Raw genomic sequence first — 22,877 nt, 5'->3', positions numbered from 1 at the left:
GAAAACCAACATGAAAGCAACAAACGCAGCACCTGAGTGGAGAACCCAAATTGATATTAGGGGCTCTTGTGGCCACCACTATCACCGTCACCCGCGAGTGCCACAACTATAGCCAGTAGGATCCACACAGCGATGTCGTTGAATGCAGCTACAACCATGGCGAGCTCTCCCACTCTGTTACGGTTGAGGTTACTGTTTCGTTTCGACTTCCTCTATTAGTTCCTCTCACTTTCGCTCTCTCTACGTTTGTGTCCTTGTATCTCTTTCAAACTCGATCTCATATCAATTTCGTTTGTATCTCGATCTCTTGAGAATAAATGTGTTATTACTCATCAAACTCGAGTCGGATTGGGTCAGGCCATCTTATTTGTTCTTGGTGATGGGTCGGGACAGTCCTAAACACTAATCGGGTCAGTCGGTGCTCACCCCTAGTTATTGGCATCAGAGAAAGAAAAACGTCTAATTTGTGCCAATGCAGCATAACAGCCTGAGTAAAGTTGATGTGTTAATATTTTTTTATCAAATATTATTAAAATATATGAAATATATTTGCAAAATATAAAAACCAGATGAAATTACTGTAGCTCAAAGTTCAAGCCAATGCCAGTGCTCTTACCCATTTATTGGGGAGAACAAAATATCTCCCGGAACTGTATGTAAAATCAGTCTATTAAGTTATTATTATTTGCAGATCGATCGGGCAAATTCAATTAATACCTGTTGAAATTAATTTTAATGAAGCAGCTCAATTATATTAGTTGAATGTAAAATGAGTTATAAAATAAATATATATATGAATTGTAGGTGTTAATTAAATTACAACGTTTATAAATAAAAATTCTCTAAAAAAAAACCTGCCATCTCTGCTTACATCAATGGATTTACTAAGATTTCACACAGCACACGACATAAAACGCAAAGCAGAGAATTCATTCCGGCCATAAGAATTAAAATTTATCATTAATTGATGACTTGTAGCCAGGGGATTTCGGAATGTTGGGAGCCTGTAATGGAACTTCAACAAATCACTCTGATATGGAGACTTTTTTCTGGAAAACTAATTTGCAGGTGAAAGTTGTCAAACTCAAATGGCTGGCGCAAGCTGAGGATGGAGGGAGTTTAATCGCTTTCGTTCTCATGTCTTCCAAACACGAATGGTGCCGTCAACAGAGGCAGTTATCATACAGTTGTCCTTTGGATGGTAACTCACACTTGTCACCTGCATAGTGAAATCCATATGCATTAAGTTGCCAATATAATCCCCAAAAAGTATATTATTCAAGGGAGATATCATACACGACAAACTGCTTTCGACCCACAAATCAAACAAATCTAGTGTTGACCTTCTGCATGACTATTGGCTAATAAAACATAATTGCACCCTGCATCATTTTGTTCCCATGGAGGTTGACATAGAACCAATCATAAAGCACAATACAGCTAACAGTTTTGAAGGAGGTTTTCCTAAGGTGTTGTCAAACTAAAATCTAGTTTATCAACAATAACACAACCAAATTCAGGCGAAAAAACGATATGAGCCATTGAGAACTACAAAACAGGAGATACTTGAAGCAAATCTCCCTATATTTATGAGATTCATTTTGTTTTTGTGAAAGTGTCTTCCTAGACAACATTAGTGTGTTTTTAGTTCCAGTCAAAGGATGCACCTAAGAACTCCAGAAAAAAAAAATTGCTACAACAAATGGGAAATAGAGATGAGCACATCATTTGTTTTTCGCATACACCAGTGATTATACTTGGTCCTGGTATTCCAAAAAACTGCATCTGATTTCTCAATTTTGATATAAGCAAAGAATTGACAAGCTATCCAGGGAGCTGGGTACTCCTTTTGGGAAAATGCCTATGGATAAGAGTCTCAATGATATTTAAGCCAACTGCAAACATGACTAAAGACAACAATACTCAAAGCAAAAAATTCAACATTGTGGAAACTAGTGATTATGACACATTTTGGTGTCTTATCTGACATGATTTACAAAAGATTCGTTCATTATTGTGAGTTTTTTATGCTACCATACAAGATTTAAATTTTTGAATCATGTTTAACATTAGACTAATACTTCAACACATTAAACATCACAGACATAACAATATATACTATAAGCACATCTATATACTATAAGCACATCCAGGAGGATCTTTTTTCTTTGATAGGTAATCAAGACGTTTTATTCATAAGAAGAGAAGGCATAGCCCAAGTACACATCCAGGAGGAGTTTACCACTGACGAATGCGCTTGGAAACTTGAAACCACTGATGCATCCACCAGATCCCAGAAATAAATGAAGCCATCCTCAGATCCACCAGTTATATGGGCATCATTGTTGGTGAGGCAGCAGTCCAGTTTGTAGGACTGATATGAGAATGAAAAATATAGACTTGCAAAGCTTGTTACAGATTTCAAACATAGGTAGAAGATGCTTCAACATGTGTGAGAATTAAATAGACTTGTTTCTTGTTGGCGCACATAAAAGTAAGCAAATAATATATAACTTGTATGTAACCATCATTGATAACAGTAATCTTATAAAGATGACTACATTTCTGAATTATATAATTTCAGAGAGACACTACGTAGAAAACACAAGAACAAAGAATCTACAGGCTAACCTTACAAGTATGGCCTTTATATTCTTGCAAGAGTTCACCAGTAGATCTGCCATAAGAAAGCTAGTAAGGGCAGAGAACTATAGTAAATATCAATAAAAGTAGAAGAATTTACCTGTCCAGAAGACGGAATGTAGAATCTAAGCAACTGGCTAATATGCAGTTACCATCATTTGACATTGCAATACAGTTGACTGGTTGACCCAAGTTGTCTGATAATTCTCTATATTATAAGGCAGAAAAAGAACATCATCATTAGAAGAAGTGGATGATCTAAAATGGGATACTTTCCAGCAAGTAATGCGTACCAACCTTTAGGAAAGTTAGAGAAAAAAAGAGAGAATTCAATGTAGCACAAAAGGTCACAAAAGGGTAAAACAAAAGGTATAACTCAATTTGTTCACAGAAAAAAGGTAAGAAATACGAACAATCTCTTGAATGTCTAAGATATTTCTATAACATCGACATGTGGATTTTACAAGCTTTCCACTAGAGTACTACATACCTACCAATGCGCATGTCAAATGTTCGAACAGTCCCATCAACACTTCCTCCAATAATTTCAGTTTTTGTTAAACAAACAGACATTACGCTGTCTAAAAATGTGTCAATAATCTGCAAACAAAACAGCATTTTTGAAAAGATAAGCTATTATAAACTGATAAAAGGGTACCCACAGAGATGTACTTGATTAACAAAAAATAGAGTAAACCTGAATTGGCTCGTTGCTGTGCGATCTACAGTCCCAAGCACGCAATGATCGATCATACCCTGCTGAGACTACGACAGAAGAATACTCATTGAACTTTACAGCATTGACCTGACAAAAGAAAAAAAGAAAAAGAAAGGACAGATAGTTAAATAAATTCCAAAAAATTATATGATTTGCAAGGACGACAAAAATAGGAAACAAAGGAAGACATTTGAACAAAGAAAAAACATCTTCCAGCATCTTCACATGAGATATTGTCAATGTATATGTCATTGCCAGGTCTAGATAACAATGTTGGTTTGACAAGATCCATAACCTCACCTAAGAATTAAGAATTCAATTCATAAACAGACAATGATAAGAAATGAAATTTCCATCTGTAAAGAAACCATACCTCTCCATCATGGCCACGGAATTTTCGAATTACACGGCCTGTTGATACATCCCAATAAAAGATTTGTCGGTCACCACCACAAGAACAAAGCTTCGAATTGTCCCTAATATAATAACCCATTATTAGCCAAATGAGGTGAAAGCTATCAGGCCCTCAAACTAACTGTTCCGAGAAGGAAAAGAAATGCCATAAAGACACAGCTACCAAGGCTTATGTTTCAAATGATAGTCTTTGGTTTTTAGCCCACCCGGTATATTCTTTTCCTAGATTTAACTCAGTTCCCAGTTTGCAATGACTTAAGGATCACAAGTCAAAATTTTTTTTTCTTGGATAGGTAAAAAGAGTCACAAGTCAAAAATTACCTAACTGATCCCAATTCACCTAATTTTTTTACCAGAGTTAGTCTTTTCAATTAAAGTTCCAAATAACTATCTGCGTGCAGCATTATAAGTTGGATGTTCATCAGATCAAAGATTCTTATGGTACAGGACGTATACAAATATACAAGCTAATTATGATTTTTGTTCGACAGTAGATAAAAATTTGAAAACTTTACCTTACAAGATATTCCTTGTATCAAGGGAGAACTTGAAACTTCTTCTATACCATGTTATCACCTTATATTAAGTTGAAAAATAGAACTAAAACACCAAGTACTTTTTTTTCACATAACATAAAAAAAAGCACAAGTGAATCTCATGACCAAAGAATGTTTTAATCAAGGAGCATGTGAGGTAAAGCTGGTTTATTACAGAGACAGAAATGGGACTTGGAGTTTCAAAAGTTCGTGTTTGTATCAAACTTAAAGACAAATTAAAGGGTAAAAGGCTGGTAGCAAAGGCAGTGATGAAATAATCAAGGTACTCTTCCCTAGTATCAAAAGTAAAGTCTAAGAAACATCACTAAAACCCCCAATTCCTCGAAATGAAATAAAATTGCAAGCACAAGTGCGAAAGCAAGCAATAATCTCTAATACAAAGAGAGAAATAGAGAGAGAGAGGAAAATGGTACGGGGTGACATGGACGTCGCGGACTTCACGACCGTGGGATTTGTAGGTCTTGATGTGGATCCCACGGTGGGGGTTCCAGAGGCGAATGGTGCGATCTTTGCCGCAACTGAGGCAGTAGTTGCCGTCGCTGTTGAACCTGGCCGCTAAAACTGCACCCTCGTGCCCCCTCAGCACGTTTGCCTCCTTCCCTGGCAGAACATCAATCGCGCTCATTCTTCCTTTTCTGACTCTGCTATCGTGCGCCGCGGGGAATCCTATACCATATCGTTGAAGCTATTTGGACTTCGGGGCCCGAGTTCCCTGATTTCTGGAGCAAGCAAACGACGGTGTCGTTTTCGTTTTCTTCTAACCCACTAGAGCATTGGATTACGCATCCTAGCTCAAAGTCAAAAAAAAGATTAGGTAAGTCTAAATAAATTTAACTTTGAGTTACAGTGCTTCGCCTCCTTAGATTATAATTTATATATGATCTGTTACTGTAGCTCAATCATATGTTTTTTTATTTTATACTTTTATTTCAAGTTACAACGGTAAGAGTTCTCTCTTCTTTTTCTCTCTCGAAACTAAATATACTCATTCTAAATCTTTACAATCGTAACCATTGACACTGCATGCATGTGAGTATTTTGTAATTAAGCCAACAAGAACCAAACAATCTCATCATCATTATATAGGACTAGCCACCCAAATCACCCGAACAACACAAGAACATGCACAAGCTTGATCTCAAACCCAAAAAATCCTAAGCAATGAAACATGGAGCCTACCACCCATCAACTTCCTAAAACTCAAATATGACACTACCGTCTGAGACAACTTTAATTTGCCACCATTGCAGAAGTCATGGACTCATGTGCATAAGTCAAATAAAGCATGATAAACTTATACGTACGTATTACTTGCATGGGAAGTGTTTGGGAAGCATGATGAACTTATAAGCTTATCCACCGTTCGTAGGTCTGCATGCCATGAATATGATGTTTTCCCTCTCGTATGTTCAAGTTTTCCTATACACGGTATGATCTATAGTTGCAATAGTATTACTCATCTTATATTTTCAACGACAATGCTGTATATATAGGACACACGCGCACAATGTATTGACTGCCGTCTCGAACTTCCAAATCTCATTGATGGCTGCCATTCCGCCAAATTTATGATTAAAATTTATTTTAAGCAGCTTGTTGTCAACGGGCCTATTAGCTCAGCTGGTTAGAGCGTCGTGCTAATAACGCGAAGGTCGCAGGTTCGAGACCTGCATGGGCCATTTCTTTTTACCTTTTGTTTGTCTAAACTACTCTGGGCCGGCCTAGAGCTAGAATGTAGATTTTTTTATCTGAAAAAAATCAATTCCTCATACTTCGTCCATACAGTCATGCTCGTACGTCAGGTTAATAAAGTAATTAACAGCTAATAGTAATAATAGTGATAGAGTTTTATATCATCATTATAATATTTTTAAATGTTTATATAAAATATAATAAATAATTCAATATTTTTAAATTTTTAAATAATAATAATATTAAAAAATAATATTATAATAACATTTTATTTAATTTTTATATCAACTCATCTCATTTTAATTCATTATCTAAATCACACTTAAATGAGAAATTATAAAATAAAAATAATCAAATGAATAAAAGAAAAGGTTGGTGTACTTTCTCATACCAAGTGGCATTAAACGACAAGAAAATAATTATATATATATGAAAATGACAATGAATGTTTTATTTTATTATTTTATATTTCTTAATAGTTAAGAAAATGATGTGTATATATATTTTAATAATTGAAGATGTTAAAAAAATTTAAAATAAAAAATAAAAAAATTTTACACTAGCAATTCGCCGACCAGCATTATCTATATATTTATAACCACCTAACAACTATTTTGTCATCATCCATTTTTTGGGTACACTATAATATTAGATGTGTTTTCGCATTTCTTAATGTACGTAGGTTCTTGGATCAATTATGGTCACGGAGCCTCGTCCTAATTTATCGTGACCAAATCTATATTCTAGTATTAATTAATCTATTGGCATATTTCTTGTTAGCGTCGCATTTCGCATGTCTTTAGGTCATTTTTCGACAATCCAGGTTTTCATAACTTGGGTTTGCAAAAGATAGGAAAGAAGGCAACTGAGAGAGGGCAGCCTTGGGGCCAAAAAGTTTCCGATACTAAAGTCAGTAAATTATCTTGAAAGTTTGTAAATAAGTGAGAGAATCTAGGAATCAGAGAATTTTTTCGTATCTGAGACTTGCTATTTATATCATAAGTCTGGGGGGACAGATCATGTCTGCTCCCATAGAGTCCGTGTCTTTTGTATTGTTCCTCAGAGTCATTTAATGCGGCGTGACTTTGCGATAGCGTCATTAATGTGGCGTGTAGTTCGGGTAGTGATGCCATTATGCAGCGTGGTTCTCCAATTTTTCCCACCCTGCTAGCGTCCTTGGTGGTCCATTGATGCCCCCTTCCTGTCAGAGGATTGAGGGTCCTCTCGTACATTACGCCCATTACAAGGACAATCACTCAAAAGCTGGACACTATTCGAGAGGTCTCCAGGTCGGTGAGTCCCATCCCTTGCAGCACGTTCCTTCATGTAGATTGCGTTTAGAGGAGCCTACCCATGGGCTGGGTGGGAGACTCTGCTTGTTCTAGGTTTGGCTTTTGCAACTAGTTTCCTTAATTGCCATTCTTAGGCCTGCTGGGATAGAGGGGGGAAAATCCCCTTACACTTGTGATTGATAATTCGACAACCTCATCTCTTAATTAATGCGATAATCTAATTTTCACACGAATAGGTTACATGCATCACGGGAACGACATCAAGTTCTAGAAGGCTAATTTGCAACGCCATACATATATATATATATATATATATATATATAGTATATTATATATTATGATCCTGAGGGTTAAACGTTTAATCAAATTAGTATCCAATAGTCTTAGGACTTTTGGATCAATGATTGAGTATTTAACAATTGGTATCAGAGCAGGGACCACGTCACAAGTTCAAGTCACGGAGGGGGCAACCTATAAGTTGGATTAAAATGTCTTGGTGCTATGTATATGTATGGTGTTAAGTCATTAAATACTAATAGATAAGTGAAATCACCAAAAAGAAAAGAGTTATCTCCAGATTAGTATCGATAGAGTGGGTCGTCATGGACGTCGGATTCGGAAGCGTGGTGGAATATTATGATCATGAGGTTGGTTAAATGTTTAACCAAATTAGTATCCAATAGTTTTAGAGTTTTTGGATCAATGGTTGAGTCGTTAACATTATATGCTTGTAAATGTGAGAGAGAGAGAGAGAGAGAGAGAGAGTAGGGGCATGAAATTATATGTATTGGCAGCAAGGACCTAATATTTAATGAGTTAATAATTTAGTCTTGCTCCTTAAGACAACTCATTAATAATCGGTTCAAATACAAGAGTCTCACGTACACCAAACTCATGATCAGTCACATTTTCTTAATACTTTGATGCCTTTCCAACGAGACTCCATACAAAGGGAGTCGTCATTTTGCGCGTAGACACCACATTTGAAGGCATGAGAGTTTCCTCCACGGCCTTCTGCCACCAATTTGAGATGCCCATCAACATAAACTTTCACTTTTGCGGCATCAACATTGTGGATGACATTCAGTCGAAACCACCTATCATAAATGTTTGGTACAAGGACTGGACCCTTATAGTACATGAGCGAACCATTATACACTCTAATCATTAGCGTCGTGGCGTGAGGGGGACTTGCTCCAAATACTTGCATGATGCACACGCCTGATGTCCCGTTTGGCACATATCCATATCCTTCAAACTGCCAAACTCCTGATGAATAACCGTAGTCCTGAGAAAATAGTTTGCATAATATTAGGAGCTATACATGCTATATATTTATAAACTTGATTTGTAAGTACTTATTACTTATTGTGGAACCCATTATATTCATCAAATTAAGAGTTCAAATACCAATATATATATATTTTTTTTAATGTAAATTGATGTTATAGATGAATAATTCATCATCACAACAATATGATGGGATGATAGAATCAAGATGATAGTAAAAGAGAGAGTGGCCTGGGTATCATTACTCATTAAAGATAGGATTTGGTATGATCATGAGTACTTACGTGTATGGCAATCTCTGTTCGGGGTTTGGTTTGACTCGTACGAGTGTGAGGCTTGTCTGTAGAGTAAACCCAACACTTGTGAATTCCATTGATGAAGCTATAACGCTGGTCTTCAGGCACATCATAGGGTCTCTGAATGTGATAGTGAGATTGATCTAGAGGGAGAGAAACGAAGCCTTCCGTGGTATCCACAGGTCCCCAATCCCAAGCAAAGGTTTTGGGTATAAGAATGAAGGAAAGAAAGCTCAAGTAGAGATAGGCTAGACATTGGAAGGAAGAAGTCATTCTTTCGAGCGAAGAAGATCAAAGGAAATAAAGAGACGGGAGCAGGTGAGTATAGGGATGTGTTGTTATGGGATGTATATATAAATTTTTTGAAGCATGTGCACTAGCCAGCTTTAAGCTGGAATATCCTGCAAAGAAGTTCGTATTTAAAGAAGAACAAACACCACTAATATATATATATATATATATATATATATATATGATCCGGTCGTACGTGTCCCTCAAACCATGGAGCAATGAATTTGTAAAGGAGAGTTGCATTGTTTCTCTCTGTGCCTGTCATTCTCACACTTGTGTGAGGCTGGGGCATCTGCTTAATTAGTCATTAATTGCAGGCCACACACCACGATCATATCCGCGTATAAACTCAAAAGTTGCTTGTTTTCCTCCTTCCAAAATTATAAAATAAGATTTCGTTTGTATTAGAAATTCACCTCAACTCATTTTAATTTATTTCATCTCATCATTATAATTTTTTTTAAATTTTCACATAAAATATAATAAATAATTCAATTTTTTCAAATCTTAAAATAACTTTTTCAAATTTTCATATAAAATATAATAAATAATTTAACTTTTATTCTACTATTAACAAACCATCTTAATTCATCTTAATTTATCTCTGAATCTAAACTATTCTTAAATGCAAAAGAATGTATACACATTTAATTAGAAAATTATATATAGATTTAAAATGTATAAATCTCGTACGCTCATTTTAAAAAAAAAAAAAAAAAGGAAAAATCTGAAACCTGTTTTTTGAATGACGATTGATAAGTGGTAGTAAAAATAATCTCAAATACGATGAAAGTGTTGACATTGACTAAGTTGGCGCTCCGGCCGGTTAGACTCTTTCAAGTCATGCAAAATTCATGTATTAAAATTATTAACAATTTCTTACATGCAATAAGAAATATATCTTATATATAATAAGTGTCAATAAGCAGCTGTTGTCCACTATTTGTTCCAATTTTACCTTTACTTTTCTATTCATTTTCCATTTCTGTCTTTCAATTTCAATCGTCAAATACTTTTCTTTTTCAGGATTGCCCCTGTTTTTATATTTATTTTTCCATTCTATCTTTCAATTTCGGTCATCCAATATTTTTTTACCAGAATTGCCCCTGTTCTTATATTTTTTTTCCCATTCTATCTTTATTTTTTGTTTTTCTTCTGTTTTCCACTGCCTTCTGGAAAAAATAAATAAAAAATAGATCTGAAAATGATCTCTTCAAATTTGTGAGCATCTGTTCGGAGAGAAACAGAGATTAAAGAGACAGAGAACCAGAAAACACAAAACATAAATCACAGAAATAAACCCACTTGAAAAAAAAAACTTCACTTACAGAAAAACATACAACAAAGAAAACAAAGAAAAAAAGGGGCTCCGAGTTAAACTTAAATATAAAAACTTCGACAATCAGAGAAAAAAAAATCACTTTCGCATTGATTTACCTACAAATACACGATGGAAGAAAAAAATTCCTAGATGAAGGAATAAGTGAAAAAAAAATTGACATCACTCAGATCTGAACACGATGACTTCAAGTATATGAAGACTTGTTCAGATTTATAAAAGGAAAAGAATATTTAATGGACTTCATTAAAAAGTTACACCAACTGGGATCTGTATGAAGAAAAAAAAATTAAGAGGAAAAAAAATGAGCATTGAGTTGGATCTGAAGATCTGTAAGGGGGAAAAAAAACCCACCCAGATCTGAATACCAAGTCTTCAAATATATAAAGATCTATTCAGAACTATAGAAAAAAAGAAATCAGAGATGGACCAACTTCAAAAAAATTTTACATCGATTGCTATCCGTATGTACAAAACACCAACAATGTACAAAAAGCAGAAAAATAAAACAATTTCAAAAAGAAAACCCTATAGACTAACGAAAAAGTAAAGATAAAGACATGAAGACGAAATAAATATCTTCTGTTCTAGAGAGGTAGAAAGAGAGAGATGAAAGAAATGAACTGATGATAGGCAAAATGGTGAGGTTTTCTTGCTGTTGATCTGCCTGAGAGGATGAATTAGAGCTCTGTAGTGCTACGATGGAGAAGAGAGAACAAGAAAAAGAGAGGGTGGAGAAGAAGAGTCCAGAAGAAAATGTTAGAAGAGAGGAAAGATTGAGACAAATGAATGAACACAGAAACCTAAAGGGCGACAAGTGAGAAGGAACAAGTCAAAAGAAGTCATACACCGTTGATGAAATCAAAGGACACGATCACGCCAACACTTTAAAGTGCTAAAGCTTCTGGTCCTCTGGAAGACACATTTCATTTCATTGTAATTGCATTTACTTTACATTTCATTTCATCTTCATTTACTTATTATTTCGGTTGTTCTGTTAGCACATCCAAGTAGCGTGGCACCCACTACTTGGTAATGGAAAGCTATTCAGAATTATTAATACATTTTACATTTTCTTCATCTCTTCTTCTTCTCAATCCACTGCACACAATCCACTACACCACAAAGGTTTAAATAAAATAAAATGGAATCCACATCGAGCATGACAATAATAAAACAAAACAGCATGACTATTAATAATAATAACATATGTTCTATTTAAGAATTATAACCATACATTTTTCTTGTTTATTTTTCTATTTTTTTTTTTTTACACATTTGCTACTTTTGTTCTTCATTTACTGTTCTTCAAGCTGGTTCTTGTCAATCTCCTCAATTTCCATTGCTCTTTTACTTGTCTTTTACTTTCTAGTATGTTCTCTTTTATATCATCTGAGAAAATATTATTCAATTTTTTTTGTATTTATATAAATACAACTATAACTAAAATAAATTGTTAACATTATATATTTGTTGTATGAATATCTTCTTCTCTCATCGTTTTAATTTCTTTTAATAAGTTTGTTCTATTCTAAAGTGTAATATCTCATTTGGTTCATTGAATATAATCTATATGAAATTCTTATTTGGAATTAATTGATTTCTTTTCCTACTTTATATATATATATATATATAGCTACTTTGATATCGAGGTTATGATACTAAAAAATTATAAAAGTCGATCGCATACATCTTAAAGTTGTCATTTGGTTCTTGTAAGTCGTTGTATTATAGTTATAAATATTATGCACATCATGTGTATAATATGTATTGTAAACAATAAAAAAAATTCTAAAAATATAGACATAAATCTACCCATTTATAGTTGCAAAAAAAGTGGTTTAAAAAGAAGATGAGAAATATTATTTTTATAAGAAAAGTCCATAGTGCATACACTCAAAGTTTTATGTCATGCATGTGTCCATACATTTATTTGTGTTTACTTTTATATGACTATATGATATTTGTGGTATATTATTTTTTTACTTATTAAAATTTCTCGAAATCTCAATGTGATAGTTTTCACTACCATTCCTCATCCGGAATGGTAAAAGTTATAACAGGATTAGAAAATTTCAATGGAAAAATACAAAATGACAGTAACTTCTCTAGAAAGAATTGTGTCTAAAATGGTTTTAAACTCGCCCAAGCCCTCCATCTTGGAACGCCTTGAGACAATTAACCAAGCTATCAAAGAGATTCTCGACAATATAGAGAATTTCAAGCGTTGTCACAATTGAAATAAAAATTGGAATCTAGAGAAAAGTGTAAGGAGTGGTTTGGATTCAGAGATGAGTTGATATGATTTGTGAATAGTAGAATAAAATATTTTTAGAATATTATTTTTTAATATTATTATTGTTTTTGAATTTGAAAAAATTGAATTATTTATTATATTTTGTGTGAAAATTTGAGAAAGTTGTTTTGAGATTTGAAAAAGTTGAATTATTTATTATATTTGTGTGAGAATTTGAAAAAGTTGTGATGATGAAGATGATATGAGTTGAGATGAGTTGATGTGGGCTTTGAATTCAAACAGCCCCTAAAGCTCAAAACTTAAGATATTTTGTCGTACTTACTTTCGAACAATATTTTGATAAATCCCGTATTTGTGTTTTAGATTTTAGACTGTGCATATACTTAAATTTTATTACATCAACCATTTTATTACATGTCATAAAGATTGCAACAAAACAACTAAATATGAAAAAAAAGAGAACGTTTTATGTTATAATTGCAAAAAAATAGACTTCACAATCAAAGTAAATATTTTTTCTCATATTCTAGAGTTAAAATTTTTTACATTATAATTAGAATATATTAATTGCTAATATCAATAAATAATAATTTATTTACTATTTTTAGATATCAAGTTTATTTAGAAACGTATGACGATTGCACATCAATTCCAATAGTCACTTTTGGATCTGTAGTAAAAAATTGTATAGCTGTAAATGTGTTTAAAAGAATTCTTATGTTATAGTTATGGATATTGTACAGATAATATATATGATATTTATATGATAAATGAGAAAATCTTAAAATATAGACAAAACTATTACATTTCATAATTATATATATTAATCTATTTTTTATTATTACATATTTTTATAGCAAATTCTTATTTTTAAAAATATTTTTCATATTTTTACTACAGGGCACGGGTGCAATGCACGTGTTTACCCTTTACTAGTATGTGTATATATATATATATATATATATATATTGACTGTTTCTTAGAAATTATTCTAAAATCTTAAAAGTGCTAGTCCGGCTCCCTTTGCGACTGGGAAGAAGTGCTCGTTAAGCTAAATGAGAAAATTAGTACAGGTTTAATTACGTAAAATTAAATTATCTTATCACATTTTATATAATTATTATAATTTTTTTAAACTTTCACGTAAAATATAATAAATAATTTAATTTTTTTTAAATTAAAAAATAAAAATAATATTATAATAATATTTTATTTAACTTTCAATAAAACATCTTATCTTATCTTATTTGAATTGCATAACCAAAAGACCTAATCTTCAAAATTGATAATGCCTCGACATCTTCTAGTAGTCAAAGCCTAAGACTTCGTTTGATTGTTGAGCTTAGCTAAGCTCAACTGAATTCAATCTAATTTTAAGTTGAGTCTAACATCTAAATATCTAATTCTCAAATTAATAAACTCATTTTAACTCAAAACCTCATTACACGTAAGATTCATAACTTTTTTCAACTTAACACATCTTTATATGTAAGACTCACAACTTTTTTTTAAATTTTCATAAAAAGTACTAAACTCATCTTAACATTAAAACACATTTTAAATTTAGTTTAAATAATCTCACATAATTGAGCTCAGTTCTTTATGAATAATATTAAGTTGAGTAATAGAAAAAGTTATGTAAAACTCATCTAAACTAAATTTAAAATGTGTTTAAATTTTAAAATGAATTTAATACTTTTATAAAAAATTGAAAAAAAAAAATTATAAATTTCACGTATAAAAATATTTTAAGTTGAAAAGAATTACAGATCTCATGCGTAAAAATATTTTGAATTAAGATGAATTTAATAATTTAAGAATTAGATATTTTTATATTAAATTCAATTTAAAATTAGACTGAACTAAAGTTTAGAAACCAAAACAACCTAATTGTCCATCGCTTGCATTAGTTCTCTTACGGAAATGGGGCGTGTTACAAATTTACAGTCGTACCATCAGACATGAAAATATATGCAACCACGAGTACTGCTTGTCATCCAACAAAATAGAAGTATTATCTGGCCGGAAAGCACTATAAATTTTCCCAATACCCGACTCTTACAATCCAGAGGAAAATTGAGGTTGGAGATACAAGGTTTTCCAGGATCGAGATGTTTCGAATTTTCACTTCAAGCATTTATGAAAGCATGTCCCCTCCCTTTCCCCCCCCAGCTACAATCGAGAATATTAGCAGTCAAGAGTATCTACCATCAGCGTCATTCCCTCCTACAACCACTACGCTTTTGCCACCTTGGTTACCAATCATCAGGATATGCGATGATCAAAAGCCAGTGCATTAAATTAATGGCATCAGATGTTTTGAGTATGGAACGGTGGTTAACAACACTCAGCTGTTAGACAGTGGCTATAAAATATGAAAGATCAAAGCAGGCCACTAGCAGTTATGGTAAACGTTGTAGATTAACAGCAAAACATAGAATGTTAATGCGGAAAGGGGAATAGATGCCATATAGCATAGAAAAAGTTCAACGGCGGATGCTACATGTCCAACTCAATAGTATTCTATATGTTTTGCCCTCAAAGTACCATTAGATCACAGATCCGAAACTTATTCTGATATTCACACCTCAGTTCAAGGGTGTCTAGCAGCCAAGGCACACCGACTAATCTACTGCGACAAGGAGTTTGCCACATCAATAACAAATCGGTACCTCACATCAGATTTGGCAAGCCTTTCCATCGCCTTGTTGACATCTTCCATTCTGATCAGCTCAATGTCTGAAGCAATACCATGCTCTGCACAGAAATCTAGCATCTCTTGTGTCTCTTTCATCCCCCCTACATCACTTCCTCCAACAAGTTTACGCCCTGTAAGTATAACATAGTTAGAAATTGTATTGAACTAAGGTAGGGTTAATCCAAAATAAGGAATGATCCATTTTGAAGTCGTCATTGGTGAAGAGGACCCACCAAACTCCTACAAAAGGCTTCCCCTTGAATGACTACATGCACTATCTATGATCAATCATATCTTAAAAAAAGACTCTAATTCATTAAATTAAGAGGAATTGAAATAGTAAGGACTAAATCAAAATCAAATGACACAGGTATATATGTGTAGATCTAGAAATCCAACGTCACTTTTATTTTCTCTTTACTAGATAGCATCTAAAAATGGTTTTTTTTTTTTTTAATCTAAAACCAGGACCCAGTGCGCATTTGGATTCTCATTGTTTTTTTTTTAGACCCATTAGTGCTCTGCAAAGAAGGCTTATTGTGGCTTACCCAAAACTAAAGGAAAGATAGGCAGCTCTAGGGGCTTCTCAGGCAAACCGAGAGTGACTAGCTTCCCATTCACCTTCAGTAGACCAAGAAGCGGAGCCAGAGGGTGAACTGCAGACACAGTGTCAATGATGTAATCCATAGTACCCATAGCCGCCTGCAAAGTGGAAGCACAAAATATCAGGGTATTTAGAGTCTTAGACTAACTGATTTCCATGAAACTTGTTTCTGATACGCCGATTATTGTGGAACAATGAGATTATCATGTTCACATCAATTTGCAGACTAATTTTAAAAGCCGCCCTAAGTTATAGCAACACTTGATCTAAATACGTGAAAACTGGGATCATTCACCACCTCCATCAATGTTGGGCTACCCCCTTGTGTAGCCGTTACTCTCAATCAAGGGGGTAGCCGTTCCTCTTGATCCAAATTTAAAAGAACCTAGATATATTTTCATTTCCATAACTGTCTTCAAGCTACATGTACCTTCAGTTTTGCAGGGTCAGTAGAAACAAGAAAAGCATCAGCCCCAAGTCTGTTGATTGCTTCATCCTCTTTTTTTGGGGAAGTACTAATGACAGTAACTCTCAACCCAAAGGCCTTACCAAATTTCACCGCAACATGACCAAGCCCACCAAGTCCTGCAACACCCAAATGCTTGCCAGGCTCAGTCATTCCATAATATTTCATAGGGCTGTATACTGTGATCCCAGCACACAGAAGTGGAGCACCAGCATCAGGGGGTAAATTATCAGGAAAGCGGAGCACATAGCGTTCCTCAACAACCACAGCATCAGAATAACCACCATAAGTTCTTGTCCCATCATGATAAAGGGAGTTATAGGTAAATATCACTTGAGGACAGTAATTTTCCAAGTCCTGTTGGCAACTGTCACATTTCTTGCAGGAGCCCACTAGGACCCCAACTCCAACTCGGTCACCCACTTTGAATTTCTTCACATTCTTCCCAGTTTTGGTCACAACACCAACAATTTCATGCCTGCAAAATAACAATCACCTACATCATCTATATAAGTTCCAACATGTTTCTTCTATTAACTCCATCAAGATGGCTCTCAATAGCAAACAAAACATAATTCCAAAGATACAAATGTTCAATCAGATAGCTTAGCCAACTCTAAAAAAAACAGCAACACCATGGAGCAAAAGCAACTGATTCACTTTCAAGACTTCGCATTCAAGAGAGCCATATAATGGGTACTGGATAAATATGCCAAATCCAATTAAGTAGAGTAATAGCTTTTTTGGGTTGAATTGAGTAGGACATATGGCATCCAAATGATATTTTGACTGAAATAATGGGAAAGTATGTGATCCATTCCTAGTTTAAATTAACTATTTGGGAAGAACAATAGATCATACATGTCCATCAAACAATAGGGTCGAAAAAGAATCTTTTCCATTTTTTATCTATGCATATACATAGAACATTCCCTCAGTTATAGTTGGCTTAGTACAAAAATCAGGGGAAAACATCGTCTGGTATATGATACCTGATGGGTTCCAGTTATTTGGAGATAAAGGAAATGAAAAATAGTGATACTGAAGACGGTTTCATGCAAGGGATTGACAACTAAAAAAGAAACTGAAGGTAAAACTGAAATAACTCGGGTGCAAAACTGTAACAAATCACAGTAAATATAACCTAAGTAGCCAATGGTAACATTTAATCACAGACAACTATTGACATACATACATTTATACACAGATATATATATATATATATATATATATTGATGATCAGGGAATATCCTCCACACGAAATCCTTGAGCAAAAAGAACTACCTCTCAAATGCTGTCAGTTGTCAAGCTTTGAATCAAATTGTCAAATACACAGGTTGACAAATATCCAACCTCAAACCTTAGCACTCTAACCTCCAAAGCGTCTACAGGATTTCTCAAGTAGCAGAGAACATGTTCCAATAATTTTCCAAATGAAAAAATTTCCAGATGCATAGAGCAACACATGCAAGCAGTACCACTAGCTTATTCAAAACAAGAGTCTGCAGACACCTATATAGACCTTACAGCAGTTCTATCAAGTACCAGAGTCTCAAGTCTAGAGCATTAAGAACTTAAATATCCACAAGCAATAGTGCTACTAGTGCACAAAAGGGGCTTAGGCAATTTGATATACGGTCAAAACGGTTTTTTAAATGTGTTTTCTACCTTCAAACCAGCTCAGGGTTATACATACAGACCTCAAAGATATACTTCCAAGCAGTGAAGCATATATATTCCAGCAAATCATAAGGAACTAAACAGACCAAGACACAGTTAGACAACTGAAGAAAGGGTTTCAGCAGGCAATCCAAGAGAAATAACTTAAAGTTTTGCTTTTCTGGATTGGTTGATGCATGATAGTGGAAGTTGATGGCAAGAATCACATTGCGTTCTGCATAAAATGGGCATTAGCCTAGTGCTACTTTCCAGGAACATTTCATTTCAGCAAAAGAATAAGGTTCTGGGTTTTACTCTTGTGAGATATCAAAAGTCTCTTATGCTCTGTTTGAAGGAGGCCTTGACAACAATAAGAACTCTAATCAAGCGATTTACAAGTGGCTTACAAGAAAATGATAGATAGGTTGGCTAATCACGATTTGAAAATGTAACTTCCAACAAATTTCCTTAACAGAAACCATGTAGACATTTCTGGGAGGGGGTTTTAAAACTTTACGATATTAGCATTGAATCTAAGCAACTATTGATTAGTACACATCTATTATTCTGCTAATAGACAATAGGTTGGATTGTAACACAAGAATTTTTTGGATTTGTTAGATTTTATGTAAATAAACACAGCAGAAGAAATACCTCAAGGATAATTTGTGTAGTTGTTCCACAAGTGAATCTAGTGTTAAAACCTCAGAGTTCACCTTCACCCGGTGTGTGTGCTACGTAGATAAATCTAGAGACACACTCAAGATGCCCACGGCGTAAGAGTTTTACTAACAGAACAATATGGAGAGACTCAAAAGATTCAAGGATAGCTATGGCAGGAATGGAAACCGTTGGCTGGCCTTAAAGGCCAGCCTACGTTACGGTCATAACTTCAGGCATAACGCCTGGAGTAATGCCAGGTGTTCTGCCTAGCATCCCAATATGGGAAGTGGCATTATTACATGATTAAAAGAGTTGCAACTGAATGCAACATACTCTTTTTTTTTTTTTTTTTTTTTTTTGAGTGGGGGGAAGGAAGCCTAGACAAAGAAAAAGTACAAGCACATAGACAAGGTTGTTTCCAGACGCCAACACTCTTTGTTACCTTCTACCTATAAAAAAAAAGGATACCAACCTATACCGAAGGGAAATTTACTATTACATGCGTGATGCCCATGATGAGTGAGTATATGTGGTGAATGAGATTCCACATTGCCTGGGAGGGAGAAATTCTTATTCTTTATAATGAATCCAAGGGACTCCAATTGTACCATTTGCTAATCCTTTCAGAGTATGTCTCAATTGTAGCAAGGGCCTCTGTTGGAGCATTACAACAAGAGGACTTGAACATCTTTATGGTACTAGCTGATTTACCCTTTTCTAAGACATATTGGTGGTACTAAAAATTTGGAAACATTCAAACTATTAGGAGTTGTACACTTTACACACCAAATAACCAAAACAGAGACATTGCACCTTTAAACTATAAAAAAGAAGAAATGGTACCTTGCACCCTAATTGAATTAAGGCCATTGTGATGAGAGAAAAATATGTGACAGTGACACAATTTTGACGGTCAGAATTGGTTTTGGTAATTCGGAGAGCAATAGCATTGGTTTCATCAAAGTCATCTCTAAAATTTAGCTAAAAGTACATGTTTTCCATAAATCCAATACCATTCAAGCCATAACTCCATATTAGATTAGTCATAATATCAATAAAATATTATTTTTTTAATAATAATTTTTTTATTTTTTTTCATTTTTTGTAACTCCACTAACCATATGTTAATTAATAATTAAATTTTTACTTAAATTATTGTTTCCTAACTATTATTTTTCCTCAACCTAAATTATTGGAATAGCTATGAATAGTATTACTTCAAAGATGGAGATGCGTTTACATATACTGTAGCTCAAATGTCGAGCTAGTAAGTTATGACTACTCCAAAGCAGCAAATTTAAGAGATAAAAAAACCATAAATTTGGATGCACTGGCATTTGGCTAAGCCAATGTGCTCTCACAATGTGTCAGTAGTGCTAGTATTTGTGCAAAGTACAAATTTCTTATAATTTGAGATTTGAAAGTATATTTATCCTGAAAATTTTGTCACACATACCATAACAGTCACATCAATAATGACTGTATATAGCATAACTCTTTTCTACCATGGTCAAGCATACTGGAAAGTAACATACACCGCGTCCCCCGCATTGTTAATTCGCAAATATCTTTACAAAATTCACAGCTTTTCGTGAGATAAGAATCATACCCGGGAACAACAGGAAACCTTGTGAACCCCCAATCATTCTTCACAGTATGCAAGTCAGAGTGGCAAACCCCGCAGTAAAGTATCTTTATCGTGACATCCTCTTCACCATTTTCCCTGCCAAAGTATAATAAGCAACAGCTTAAGTAAATAGTAATACAAGCATTACCACTCAGTCCATCTGATCTTATCCATCACAAAACTACTAAGAAGCGTTAGTAGAGAGATTTTGTTACCACGATTTTCGGGTAGAAGCCCAGAATCCTGATCCGTTTGTAAGATCATAGGAAAAAAAAAAAAAAAAAAAAATCTCACTATTCCCAAGAACATCGATTATTCAGAGAGGAGCTTGTCATTTTTCAAAAAAACAAGGGTTATTCACGTAATTAAATTTTTTCATTTGTTTTATTCGCTCTGTACTTTATTTATTTATTTCTTCGAAGCCGTTGGACCACAAATTACAATACAGCTCCTACCTAATTCATGTTTGGGACCAGATCGAAAGATAAATATGCCAAAAACTAAGTTATCCGCCAACAATAGCACAGAATCAGCAAAAGGTCATACACTTTAGCAAATCAATAATATAATACTGTGTAACCCATTCTTTTGATGGTGAGGCAGATATATCACCTTATTCTATTAATATTTTTTTTTATGACAAATCAAAGGCATGCAAAGGGCATTTCCCGCAAAATAATATATACCCAAATCCAAATACGTACGTAGACACGCATGAACATGTCATGAATGGCAAATGGTTAGAGTTCCAGGAAAGCTAGAATATCTTATGGCCGAAGATGAAATATCCACTTGTTTTTCCTTTTCTTTTACGCTTCATTGGTAAACGAACGAGAAATGAAAAATGAAATAATAACGAAGAAGAAGAAGAAGAAGAAGAAGAAGAAAGCCTTTAACCTTCTGGAGAAATGAAAAGGAGAAAGAACCCCAGAAGAATCTCTGGCAGCCCAACCAAAAACCTTTTGTGGGTGTTCTTCTTCTGGCGATTTTGCCATTCTCTCAATACTGTCGAGATGGCACTGAGCTTACCTATAAATAAGCAAAGGGAATAGTCCAGAAAATTCTAATTCTTTTTATTTTAATATAATTATTGCGAGAAGAAAAAAATTATAAACTCCAAACTAATAACAACCTGCTATGATTCTCAAAATGGAATATTATTAAAATCATTCGTACAAAACATAGAAATATTACGTACCCATACTTGAAATTATCTAATAATTATTATTATTTTTGTGTGGGTAATTACACACTGCTGGATGGAGTGGTAAATCCAGAAAATGAACAGGGTTGGGAAGAATCTAACCGAGGATTTGGCTTTGTTTAGACGCATGAAGTACGCTTTAAGCCCGTTTGGATTAGTTGACATAATTTGTAAATAATATTAAAATTTTTAGTTAAAATTAAATAAAATAGATGAGATGGGATTATTTAACTCTAAAATCCGAACAGGCTATTGTGGGACTTCATTTACCTGCTAAGTTGTGAATTTCCCAGTAGAGAGAAAGTGGTGATTTTTCTTTTTTTAGATCTCGTTTGGTTGTTAAATTCATACGAGTTTAACTCAATTTTATCTAATTTTAAATTAATTTTAATATCTAAATATTCAATTCTCAAATTATTAAACTCATCTTAATTTAAAATCTTTTTACATGTGAAACTTATAATTTTTTTCAATTTTTCATAAATATATCTAAATTTATTTTAATATCAAAATATATTTAAATTCATATTAGATGGATACCATAAAACTTACTCTATCATCTTAACTTATTATTATTCATATAAAATTTAACTTAATTTAATATCCAAATACAATCTTAATATTGATATCTTTTTTTTTGCATGATAATATTGATATCAATTTGGAAACTCCTTTTTTTTTTTTTTTTTTTGTAATTTCTTGTCTGATTATTTGGTTCAGTAAACTGACTTTTGTGTCTTATTTTGAGCCGATTTGTGAATGCAGTCCGACAAAAAACACACGACAGAGAGAATTAATTAGGGTCTATCAGTCTTGATCTGCATTGGTGGGGAGTGTGGTGACAGTTGGAAATATTAATGTGGTTTTTAAGGCTCATTGCTACCCAGCCTTACCACGCATTTAGGAACAGTTTTTTTTTTTTTTTTTTTTTAAATGCATTTAGGAACAGTTAAGGGTGTTGGTACTCGGACAAACTGCTGAATTTCAATTATAAAATTTTAAAAATTTTATTTTTAAGTATATTTAATAAAATGTTTACATAAAATAATTTAATTTGAAATATAAATTTTAAAATTTAAATATTATAAATTAAATCTTACCATTTAAGTGATGTAAATAGTACATTCTACATATCAACTTGAAAATAATATATCTCAAATAAAAAAA

The 22,877-nt window shown here is 33.6% G+C and overlaps 3 protein-coding genes and 1 non-coding gene across 4 annotated transcripts; 1 reads left to right on the top strand and 3 right to left on the bottom strand.

Annotated features, from left to right (window-relative positions):
- Positions 1 to 770: 770 nt before the first annotated feature.
- LOC121250940 (WD repeat domain-containing protein 83) lies at positions 771 to 5,036 on the bottom strand. The gene is made up of 8 exons (XM_041150204.1): positions 4,746 to 5,036; positions 3,735 to 3,837; positions 3,341 to 3,448; positions 3,134 to 3,243; positions 2,744 to 2,851; positions 2,632 to 2,677; positions 2,243 to 2,374; positions 771 to 1,219 (listed from the first exon to the last, which is right to left on the bottom strand). The coding sequence occupies exons 1-8, from the start codon at positions 4,955 to 4,957 to the stop codon at positions 1,136 to 1,138; spliced, it is 903 nt and encodes a 300-aa protein (XP_041006138.1). The 5' UTR covers positions 4,958 to 5,036; the 3' UTR covers positions 771 to 1,135.
- A 901-nt stretch (positions 5,037 to 5,937) lies between these two features.
- TRNAI-AAU lies at positions 5,938 to 6,011 on the top strand. Its single transcript has one exon. It is a non-coding gene; the product is annotated as a tRNA-Ile (tRNA).
- A 2,128-nt stretch (positions 6,012 to 8,139) lies between these two features.
- LOC121250383 (citrate-binding protein-like) lies at positions 8,140 to 9,344 on the bottom strand. Its single transcript, XM_041149508.1, has 2 exons — positions 8,891 to 9,344; positions 8,140 to 8,604 (listed from the first exon to the last, which is right to left on the bottom strand). Exons 1-2 carry the CDS (start codon positions 9,173 to 9,175, stop codon positions 8,215 to 8,217), a joined length of 675 nt encoding a protein of 224 aa, XP_041005442.1. The 5' UTR covers positions 9,176 to 9,344; the 3' UTR covers positions 8,140 to 8,214.
- A 5,889-nt stretch (positions 9,345 to 15,233) lies between these two features.
- LOC121250124 (probable cinnamyl alcohol dehydrogenase 9) lies at positions 15,234 to 21,567 on the bottom strand. The gene is made up of 5 exons (XM_041149067.1): positions 21,404 to 21,567; positions 20,489 to 20,602; positions 16,522 to 17,035; positions 16,036 to 16,189; positions 15,234 to 15,618 (listed from the first exon to the last, which is right to left on the bottom strand). Exons 1-5 carry the CDS (start codon positions 21,499 to 21,501, stop codon positions 15,419 to 15,421), a joined length of 1,080 nt encoding a protein of 359 aa, XP_041005001.1. The 5' UTR covers positions 21,502 to 21,567; the 3' UTR covers positions 15,234 to 15,418.
- Between the last annotated feature and the right edge of the window lie 1,310 nt (positions 21,568 to 22,877).

The sequence above is a fragment of the Juglans microcarpa x Juglans regia genome, chromosome 2D, assembly GCF_004785595.1.
Source record: "Juglans microcarpa x Juglans regia isolate MS1-56 chromosome 2D, Jm3101_v1.0, whole genome shotgun sequence".
NCBI classification, from domain to species: Eukaryota; Viridiplantae; Streptophyta; class Magnoliopsida; order Fagales; family Juglandaceae; genus Juglans; species Juglans microcarpa x Juglans regia.
Note: the sequence above shows the minus strand (reverse complement) of the source record. Positions and strands in the feature narration are given on the sequence as shown.